The sequence below is a fragment of the Priapulus caudatus genome, unplaced genomic scaffold (assembly GCF_000485595.1).
Source record: "Priapulus caudatus unplaced genomic scaffold, Priapulus_caudatus-5.0.1 Scaffold101, whole genome shotgun sequence".
Lineage (NCBI taxonomy): Eukaryota > Metazoa > Priapulida > Priapulimorpha > Priapulimorphida > Priapulidae > Priapulus > Priapulus caudatus.
The window spans coordinates 580,347-591,740 of record NW_014577162.1 but is presented as its reverse complement, the minus strand read 5'-3'; the positions used below and the strand labels follow the sequence as shown (position 1 = coordinate 591,740).

At 41.9% G+C, this 11,394-nt stretch overlaps 1 protein-coding gene across 1 annotated transcript in view; it reads right to left on the bottom strand.

Annotated features, from left to right (window-relative positions):
- Positions 1–289: 289 nt before the first annotated feature.
- Positions 290–11,394, bottom strand: part of LOC106805131 (cullin-associated NEDD8-dissociated protein 1-like) — a gene marked incomplete at its 5' end in the record, with an annotated part of 22,524 nt that continues 11,419 nt past the window's right edge. The window contains 13 exon segments of the mRNA XM_014806613.1: positions 290–1,730; positions 4,246–4,392; positions 5,043–5,214; positions 5,908–5,979; positions 6,363–6,474; positions 6,764–6,941; positions 7,319–7,413; positions 7,671–7,738; positions 8,265–8,360; positions 8,760–8,920; positions 9,140–9,254; positions 9,635–9,820; positions 10,683–10,848. Coding sequence (XP_014662099.1) covers positions 1,600–1,730; positions 4,246–4,392; positions 5,043–5,214; positions 5,908–5,979; positions 6,363–6,474; positions 6,764–6,941; positions 7,319–7,413; positions 7,671–7,738; positions 8,265–8,360; positions 8,760–8,920; positions 9,140–9,254; positions 9,635–9,820; positions 10,683–10,848 — 1,699 coding nt within the window.

Sequence of the window (11,394 nt, the reverse complement as noted above, 5' to 3'; positions counted from 1 at the left end):
CCGCATACAATGCACTGTGAACATATTAATACCTGCAGGTATTATATAATTAATAAACAACCGTTTAACCAACCAAGTTATATTACATTATATAATATCGGGAGTGAACAATAATAGATTGTCTATTACTATCCACTCCTCATAATATTAATAAACTACCAATAACCAATAAGCTAGCAAGGGCCTCGTACTCATGGGTGTCGCAGGGTGCTGGTGGTGGTAGGGAGGGGGTGCGTGCGCATGAGCGCGAACGCGTATGCACTATTCACAAACGACAAAAACAGCAATGTAACCAGCAAAAATATTGCATGTTTTATTACCAAAGCGTTTGAAATGACATCGATACTGGACATACGGTCATCAGCTCCCGTCAGTAGACGACAGACGTTCACGGAGCCAACATGACAACCGCCCACGCAATCAGAGGAGGGCAGCACACACAGCAGGCGCATAGCCCTGCCGGCATGTTCTCACTCAAACTCATCAATAGAAAATTACGGATGCGATCGGTGCGTCTCGATCAAAGCATAGATTTCTGCTACTCTAGTAGTCACTGTGCACCCCATGAACTCTATTCCGTACTCTTCTTATCCTTATCTATTTCTATACGTATATATAACGTTACAGCTTGTCGTTTTACGAAGTATGTATGTCCGAAGTTCTTATTCGACAATATATGGGATGTTGATTAAAACGCTTTTTTTTCTAAATTACGCATGGTTTTGGAAAATGTGTTTTAAACGTGGATTATTCTATCAACACCAGTACTAGATTTCTGTAACCCAACAGAATAAGATCGCCAGTAGTTATACGACTACACAAGTACACAGTGGATTTCAGTTTCCTTAAATATAAAGTTATTGAATTTATGTACATTGGAGAGATGAAATTCATAACTATGTGTAGTAAAGCAAATACTACAAACATTATACAGCTTCCAGCAAAGAGAAATGGATAGAATATATTCCCACACCTACGAAGGAAAAGGCAACAGGGAGTTATATTCACTGTTCACAGCAAAACTTTGCATCACAACCCTTGTTTTTATACAGCAACAGTCCAGTTCTATAACTGCAAATTAAAGAATGCTGCATACAACAAAGGTCTCTATCGGCTATAGGACATCACTGGAAAACCAAGCATATTTCATAATGACCCTAAGGAAGGTTATGTTATATATATATATATGTATATATATAGGTTATGTGAATGTATGCATGTATATATATATATATATAGATATATAGATATACACATATATACACACACACACATACATACATAAATTCATACATAAAACATGGTTATCAACTTATCAACTCAACAAAAAGCCACAAGAATTTCGTGGCGCGTGGTTATCCACACAATCCACGCGAGCATGAGCCTAAGCATACATAGATTCGGGACACCAGTTAGTCACCCACACTGCCCGACAACCGTCGCCCCAGCGAACGAATTGTCGTAGGTGGCACCACCGCATCTCCGCCTCGTCCCGGCTGCTGACTCACCGGCAGGCACGGCGACGTTGAGCGTAACCACTGGGCCGCTCGTTGTCGCACACCACTGACACTCCCAACGCGCTCATGGAGGTGGCGCCACCTAGCTGAGGTCCATGAGCGACGTTTCCGAGGCAACGGCGCACACGTCTTTCTGGATGCTGTCAAACATTGTCGACAGCTCGGCGTTCGACTTGATCTGTGCGAGGAAGTCACTCATCAGCGGATTCTTGTCTGCGGACGAAAAAAAAAGCGCGACGTGTGTCAAGAACACACTGTCACATACATACATGATACACGCAGTGTTTCCGATTTTCAGGCATATATTAATATTGGATTACGTGTCCGGTGCATTGGCGAATGCGCGATGTGCATCAAGGATGAATACACATGCTACTGTATACGCCATATTTTTCGCGTACAGATATTTTCGCGAATTCAGACTTGATTGACAATTTCGCAAGTGGTTATATTAATTTCGCGGTTGGTGAATTATGAATTATTCAGTATTATTCGGGGGGAGGGTTTAGTGAAATTCACGAAAATTAAACCACTGTGAAATATACAGCGTATAGTATTTGCAATTTTCAGGCATATATTAATATCAATTTAGTGTTTAGTGCATTGTTGAAAATGCGAGGTGCACCAAGGACGAATACACATGCTATTTCCAATTTTCAGGCGTATATTAATATCAATTATGTGTTCAGTGCATTGTTTAAAATGCGAGGTGGCGCAAGGCTAAATGGCTAAATGCTAAACGATCAAACACCTGCTGTTTGCAATTTTCAGGCAATTAAGTTTCCAGTGCATTGTTGAATCTTCGATGTGCATACAAGCATTTCAAATTCTTAGGCATATATTCATATTAATTAAAGGGAGAGTTTACTCTAGGTTCTAGGGTTATTTTCAGCTAATTTAGGTTATAATTACGCTACATAAAAAGTTTCATGGTTCAATCACCATTAGAAATATTTAAAAAAAATGTTTTAAAACTAACGACTAGAGTTTGATTACAACGACGGTGGCGCCACTCAAAGCACACGATCTGATAAGTTGCGCAAAACCACTTTCCAGCCAGGGGCTACAGACCGAGGGTGTTTCTTATTTATTCATTTAAAAGCAAAAGGATTGTAATATCTTATAAACGACATATAGTTTCAGTTATAATATGGATAAATTTGCCCTAAAATGAATATCGTTCGGTTAAATAGCATTTAGGTATAAATATAATTGCACTTTTGTGATTAGCCCTCGGTCTGTAACGTGCAAAATAAATTGTCAAATACGCAAATTTTTCGGGGTGGCAGCACGGTCGCGGGTGTCATGGTGCCGTTCAAATTTCGTAGCATTGATGTGTAATTAATTATAACAATTAAATTAGGAATCTGGTAACAAATACGTGTGGGTATAGACGATTTGTTATACAGTAAGTACAGTTGTATGCAGTAAAATCCTAGAGGCTATACTGTCCCTTTAAGGCTACAGTCAGGGTTATGGACAGGTACCACTGTAAAGGGCATTACAACATAACTGCTCATCAAATCCAATCACACACATATCTATTTAATAAAAGAGTGTCTCTCTACGCTCTCCGTGAAATTTATCACAGAAACTTCATCAGTTCACTAATTACGCGACAGCATATATTGTAAATTTATATGAAAAAATGTTTTTTTTTCCACATTTCTCAGAAACAGCGAAGGGTTGGAGCCTAATCATTTAGCCATACGTTGTTCATAGTATGCACTAGTAAATATAAAGGGTCCCTGGAATTTTTTTTAATGTTTTATTTTAGGAAATAATATGCACAAAAATCTGTAATATTTTTTTATGACACAACAATAACGTAAATAAAGAGCCAAAACTTCTAAAATAAAATCTTTCTTAAGAAATCCAGAGACTCTTTACTCCATTAATGTGTTAGCATTAAAACGAAAACAACATTTTTGGAATTGGAGTTGTGAGTTCCGAGAAATCAGTATTGAAACATTATCAATTATTGCAGGACTGCAGCATTACTAACAACGACGATATTCACGATTTTCTACATATTACGATGATTGAACTGTGTTTAGAATTGACTAAGGTATGTACAATTGCTACTGTTAGTACCCACTGTGACTTATCTCAGGCCGATTACCATCAACAAACTTTATAAAAAGTCATGTTGTTATAAGTAACTTGAAGAAATAACTGATCTGTTTCAATCATCCATTCACCAAATACTAATTAATGCATGCTCTGACATCATCATCTCTATGCAATCAAACGTGCGCAGCAACAGTGTGTTCAAAACAGCTGTAAACTGTTTACAAGTTTCCGATTCGTATGCTGGGGTGGAACACAGTACATTCTGGGAAAGAACGTGCTAATGACGTACCATTTTAAAGGGCGTGCTGGGGTTTGCAATAGTCAGGTAAATATACACAGGGATTTTGAACTGTTTGGGAGACCACGTACATAATAGTCTACACAGACATAGCTGCCAGATGCATAGAGGTGCCATCTATCAAATAAAATGGGTATTGAAATTTTGACCAAATTTCACCTACAACCCTGAATGTATCCTTAAGTCTCCGGTGCATCGTTGAATATGCAATGTCCAACAAGGTTGTATTGCCATATACACACAATTTCCAATTTTTAGGCCAATATTAATATCGATTAAGTGTCCGGCGCATCATTGAATATGCACGCTCGGGCACATGTGAATGTGATGTGATAAGGCTGGTATGTCACCACCCACCTGCGTCCGGTATGCCCAGGAGTGCAGCCACGGCACGTAGAGCCGACCTCTTCAGCTCGTCCTGCTTCTCATACTCCTGCTTCACGGAGTTGGCTTTCACCTTCGCAAGGCAGGTGTTCTTCAGAGGTTCCACTAGCCTGTCGACTCCTGAAAGCATTCGCCGAGACGTTACCGAATGGATCTACAATCTGCACGTGCGAGATAACGATGCCCCCCCCCTGCCCTGCACATTGTTGCTCGGCCGATCAAGACCCCACCCACCCAGTTTATACAACAAGACACCACCCAGTTTATATGAGTACGTGTAAGCGTGTAAATTTCAAATTTTTGGTGCTCAAATTACGTTGTGGTGCTCTACACAACCAACTTCATGTTGTCAAATTGGTGAGTTGGACCAATTTCTCAAGTCGGCAACTCCGAGTTGGCAAAAATAGAACATGTTCTAATCTCCCAACTGGTTGCTATCGACCAGTTGCTCGCCCGACTTTCGCTTTTACACTGCCGATTGTCGGTTGTATAGTTGGGAAGTTGGTCTAATTCGCCAACATAAAGTCGGTAGTGTAGACCCAGCTTAAGCATTACTTTTATAATGTTTTATAGCATCATCGATTGGCAACAGCTGCCTGTAAATCATGCCAGGTATAAAGGAAATTCGAATATCTACCAAAAATGGTTATATTTGGCTAATATACATCGTTATCTGGAGTCAGCTGCAATCGCGGCGCAGATTTTCTCAACATGCTCAGAATATAAGTTGGCACATCTCGCGCTAAGCCAGAGGCGAACTTGGTACTCACTCTGCAGCGTAACACTGGGGCAAAGAGAGGCCAGTCGCACCAGCATCAGATATGTGAGCATTTTGATGTCGTAGTGGTCTTTTAGGCCGTCCTCAACGTGATTTAAGAATTCGAACAGATCCAACCTGTCCAGACATGTGTCCAGAAGGGTGTACATGCACTCAAATGCTGCCTGTGTGAACAGAAGGAAGAAACCCAACTGAGAACCTTGCTGCTTTGCCATTCTGCAATGTCAGTAACATGGGCACACCATACTTACTACATACCATACTAGCTAGGTAATGCAACAGCTATTTGTCCACGTGTACATGACTGAGAAAAAACTTATTATTCATCAAATTATTCGTAAAATTATTTCAGCAAAATTGATTTCAACATGATGAAAGCAAATCGAGTTTGGAAATTCCTACATGGCTTGAACCTCATGATCACTAATCTGCAATTTGATGACTCGGCAGTTTCCACAGTTCGGAATGAAGATTTGAATCTGATATAATCTCTGATTGAATTACATATATGTGACCAGTATATATATATATATACAGTGTAGCCCTGTTATAACGCAATGGTTGGGGTCCATAAAATGTCATCGCGATGTCGCACTAAATCGAGGTTATATATACGTAGCTATATAAGAGCAAATAAAGGGGGTCCAACGACTCATCGCGTTATATTCAAATTCACGTTAAATCGGGGCGCGTAAAATCCGGGGGGTTCCACTGTACATATATATATATATATATCGTTATTCTTATATACTTATCCAACCTCTCTCTTCTAAATCTGAAGACTTATGAAAATAATATAAGAATACTAATACAAATGCATAATACTGAAATTGCTTATGGTTGGATTGACGTCCTACCTTTCGTATGTCTAGTCCATCATCTACTGTGTGTTTGAATGGACCCATTTCCACTTCCCTGATTAGCTCTTTCTATAAAAATGGAACATAGAACTATAGAGGTGATGTTAAATAAAAATAATAATAATAATAATAATAACAATAATAATAATTAATGATAAGAAGAATTGCTAATAATCACAAAGTAGTTGTCAGGCATCTGTGCCCACTCTGCCATGGTTTTGGTTTTCACCATTTTATTGCTGTCACCATAAAAATATCAACAATTTTGTAACAATAATTGCTGCTGCTGCTTCTTCTTCTTCTTCTTTTTGTTTACAACCACTAAGTACTACAACTACAACTATCACCACTACTACTACCACCACAACTATGACTACCACCACGACAAGTACTACTACTATTACATTTTGTCATGGACAGTGCACGCATCCCACAATCGATTACCAACTCACCGGAACGAGAATGTTGATGTGTGGATGGAAAACTTCTGGCGAGTGTGCCGCCATGACACAGTTTAGAAACGCCAACGTGTCGATCTTCATGTTAGAACTCGAGTTTTTATACCTGGAGAATGTACAGTGTTTATTACCATTCTCGCGTACAATTCTAACGACAGCTACGATGTAGAGAAATGTTTTTCTGGAAAGATTTTGTTTATATAGCCCACAGATGGAGCCACGTAATGCTCACGTTCTTCTAAAATATTTGAACCAGTAGTATCACGCAAGCGTTTTTATTACAGCATACGTATATAGTTCCAGAGATACGTCAAGCCACGTAGAAAAAAACTTCTATGGAAAATCTTTCGTTTATGACGCCGACAGATGGCGCCACATGTCGCTCGCATTCGTACCCGAGACAGAAGATGATGCCGGGGATAAGCAGTGGGACGTTTTCAGTGAGGGCGCCGGGAAGCACGGTCACCAGCTCTGTCAGCAGAGCGAGGCAGCCTTGCCGAGTCTTCACACTCTTCTCCTTCAGCTGTCTGTGAAGTGCCTTAACTATCGCCGGCACCTGCCCCTGCAGTAGTCCTATCGGGCTGCAAAGCAAACGAAATAACGGCTGGTGGAATGGTAGAGTGGACGAGTGGGGGTAGGGTGGTGGTATAGACTTCCTACAGCTTTAGGTGTTGCCCCTATGCCAATATATGTACACAAAGCGTGATAAATTGGCAGGTCATTATAGATTTCCATATCAGACTGTCACACACTAATATATCAAAGAATGACACACCATGCTAGATTTACATATCAGACTGTCACCCAGACATTACATCAGATTTGCATGCTGTACTGCATGAGAGAATTCAGATCGGTTTAGATTAGACTTTAGACAAGCATCGGACATTATCTGTAGAGACCGTGATTGCTTTATTCAGACTCTCTGCTTTAGTTGTTCCAGTCCATACCTAGTGCATAAGATGCAGCTGATTTCACCTCTTCATTGTGTGAGTTGAATGCATTTAGTAAAACCTCCTTCAGCTCTGGCTGTCCACTCAGGTCCCTGTGATGAAAAAAATTCACTATGGATATAGGTACAGTGAGAAATCAATACAAACAGAGAGGCATCCATCGACCACGTAACTCCTCAAAAAATGTGACGAGCAACAGTTCCACTCGATTTTACGTTCTTCCCAAATAAACAAACTCAAGAATTTTCAATTTAATTATTGTACCAGCGACTATTGTGCTTCATGGCAATGCACAAACCTTCAAGGAAGATTAAATCAATCAACGACCAAAATATCAAGGATTACTCACTCGTGTTTTCCTATTTCACCCAAAGCCAGCATAGCAAACAGGCGAACAGAGTCCGTCGACTTGCTACTCTGTAAGATACAAGTACCTATATTATAGAGCCGATCCGCGCCAACATATAAGTGTATTTAGTCTGATGTTTCTTCTTTGATTAAGCGTGTTGGTTGAATGGCCGATGCATAAATGAATTCATCTCCATTGTCGAATCATTGTCTTCCTCGTTCGCACCACACACCACATAGCGGTTCAATCATTCACAATCCAGTGATCGAATCTTAGACCGGTGGTAACGACCGGAGGGGTTATTGCGGCATTACACAATTCACGATTATCGGGGATCATGCAAGGAAAACATAACTAAAAGGGAAATGATAAAGTAAAGAAAGGGAAACGTTACAACACCAAAAGGGACGTGTACAATCGGCAAAAGCGGCGCGCAACACTTCTCATGTAGTAACAGCCATCTTCATTTTCTACTCTCAGCTTGGCTATACAACACATGCTGTTTTGACGTGTCATAAAAGCTTTTTTGACAGGATTTTGGAAGTTACGCTAAGCACATCTTCAGTTTAAAACAGCTGGTGTGCCCCACTGTACCTTTACATCGTTGACAAACTGGTGAATGACAGAGGCGCCTTCCTGCGGACACACGAGTGTCAGCGTTGCTACGCATTTGGCAATCGAGTGGAACGCCTGAAACGAGTAAGATTATTCCAAACACGTAAAAAAGATGAGAATTAACATTTCAAAAAGAAAGGCAGCTTGCTGTGTAAACGGGAAGTAAATGCCAGAATGAGGAACATGAAGAAGAATTACACACCTTGTAGGGCAGTCTTACATATGTGCAACGTCAACCAATTTTCATTCAGTAAAATGTTAATGGAATGTGAATGATGTTTACATAGACAATCCTCACATATGTATTTCTTCTAAGAATTATCATACAATTTAAAAAAAAATGTAACGATTCAATAACTGATTAATTCAAAATACGATGAAGATAAATAATATAAATAAAACAGTAATGTGATGGTAGAATCTGCTGCTGAAACTGTTTGCTTTGTTGTAAAGAGCAGTTTAGACAGTGCTTGCCTGTTTGTGTACTGCAAATGCTGATGTCAGAGGCTGGGTCTGTGGGCTGGGGTTGTAGATGGGGGCAGTCAACATCTGCAGCAGCTCCCGGAATGCAACTTGTGGCAGTCCGGTGGCCACCAGGTTGCGAAACAGTTCCAGCAAAGCAGTCAAGGCTCCACCTGCAATAATCCTACCCATAAGTATAGCTTGTGAAAGAAAAATCTCTTTTCCCCATTTCCTTCTCTCTCCTTCTTCTCTCTCTCCTCTCTTTCTCCACTCTCTCCTCTCTTTCGCGCTCTCTCTCTCTCTTTCTCTCTCGCTCCTGCTCTCACTCTCTTTGTCCATCTTGTTCCTTCTCTCTCTCTTTTTAAATGTCAACATATGTGTGTTGCACGAACCCTGCAGCAGTGGAGATCGCACCAGCACCATGATCTCTGGTAGTATAGCATCCGAGATATTAGTCATGGATGACGGGTGGATGGCACACAACGACGTTAGCAGGGTCAGTGTTAACTGCAATGACCAAAGCCGAGACAATTTTCAATACTTTAAATTAATTACGAGTGCGAAATTCAAATCTAAGCTTGACACCATGCAACAATCAACAGCGATGAGCAACAAACTTTACCTCGATGGGGAACAACTGTGGAGTCACTCACTTAGCCTCACTGACACAATAACTTACTCCCCCCGCATCGAAACGGCGACGCCACAAAAAAGTGCGAAAAACTAATGGCAAACTCGGAACGCTCTAACGCGCAAAAGCGCTGCGCAAACTTTAGCGCGACCAATAGCAACAGCGACGACAACCCGCCCTCGTCGTGAGACGCGCACCCGCGCGTCGAATGCGCAGCGGGTCGCATCCGATCTAGACTGCCGCCGCCGACCTTCACCTGCGAGATGTGAAGGTCGCTCTCGTTGACGAGCGGCGGCAGCTCGCTCATCGTGTTCTCCATCATGTGCGGTGTGAGGGCGCCGCCGTAGTTCTGCACGAGAACGTCGAGACAAGTGAGCGTGCTCAGCTTGAGCGCGCGGTGGTTCTTACGCAGGAACGACGCGAGTATTGGCACGGCCTCGCCCTACAAAAACAAGAGAACGTCAAGGCAGGTGAGCATGCTCAGCTTCAGCGCGCGGTGGTTCTTCACGGCCACGCCCTGCAAACATGAGAATGTTTCGCACATACGCCATGATTGTTCCTCATTAACAATGTGAGTATTGCATGGTCACTTCTTGCAAACAAGAGAACATCTCGTACGTACAACACAACTGTTCCTTAGGAATAAATCAAATATCGGCATGGCCACGCCCTGCAAACATGAGAACGTTTCGCACATACACCATGATTGTTCCTCAGTAACAATGTGAGTATTGCATGGTCACTTCTAGCAAACAAGAGAACGTCTTGCATGCATGCCATGAATATCAGAACAGTCACGCCCTGGGTACTTGACATGTACTCAATACCATGTAAGAAGGATCAATCGAGCATTTGGCAATGCAGGCGACCCATCACACCAGTGTGAAAAGTCACCAATTTCATTAAAGGTACTTTTGAAAAATTTTAAAAACGTCCCCTATTAAATATTTTTAGGGGGCTTTTGTGGATTTGACAAAAGCCATTTTATGTTTACATTTCTGTTGCCCCCCCCCCCGACTTTACCCGTATTGTACCCATGAAATTCTGTGCACTGTATGCTAATACGCACGTGGCATCATACTTGACATGCACATGCTATGTGATGACACACAGTTACACGCTCGATTATTAAAAGCGAAATTACTTTCGTATATAAATAATTATAGCATCTATCGCTTCGCTCTCGTTGCGTGTTTTAAGAAGATTTTGATGGGTACGTGCGGAGGCGGGAGGAGGGTGAATCACCCCATCACCTCCGTATATTTTTTTGCCGCGAGCTCTCGACCTCCGGCGCGAGCGCTCACCAGAATCGGTCGTAGATCGATCTTCAACGGCGATCCGGCGATCTTCGTGAGAGCCTTGACGGTCGTCAGGCGCGTGATCTCGTTCTTCAAGCGCTCGAGAAAGATGGGCAGGCAGACGCCCAGCTCGCTGCTCAGGATGTCGCCAAGGTTACAGATGATCTGTCCCCTAAATGTAACCAACGCAGAGGATTTACGCACAGCGAGCGAGAACGTTGAAATGTTTCACGGGTCACAGATGATCTGTCCTCTAAACGTAACCAATGCAGAGAATTTACGGATGCGGAGTGAAAAACGTTAAAATGTTACACGTGGGTTACAGATGATCTGTTCTCTAAATGTTAACAACGCTGACATTTTACGCACAGCACGCACAAATGTTGAAATGTTACACGGGTTCCAGATGATGTGCCACCTAAACATAACCAACACAGAGAGTTTACGCACAGCCAGCGCAAACCTTCGAATTTTACACGGGTTACAGATTATCTGCATCCTAAACGTAACAACACAGATTTTATTATCAGCCCCAGCACAAAACTCGTAATGACTCACAGGATACAGATGATTTGTTCCCTTGACAAAAGCACACAGACCCTCAGGCGTGCAACTTGGGATATCAGCACAGACAAAATAAACAAGTGACGCAGAGTGACAGCGCTCAACTAACGTGTACTGTAGCCGGGTATTCTTCTGATAAACTCACTGGCAACCG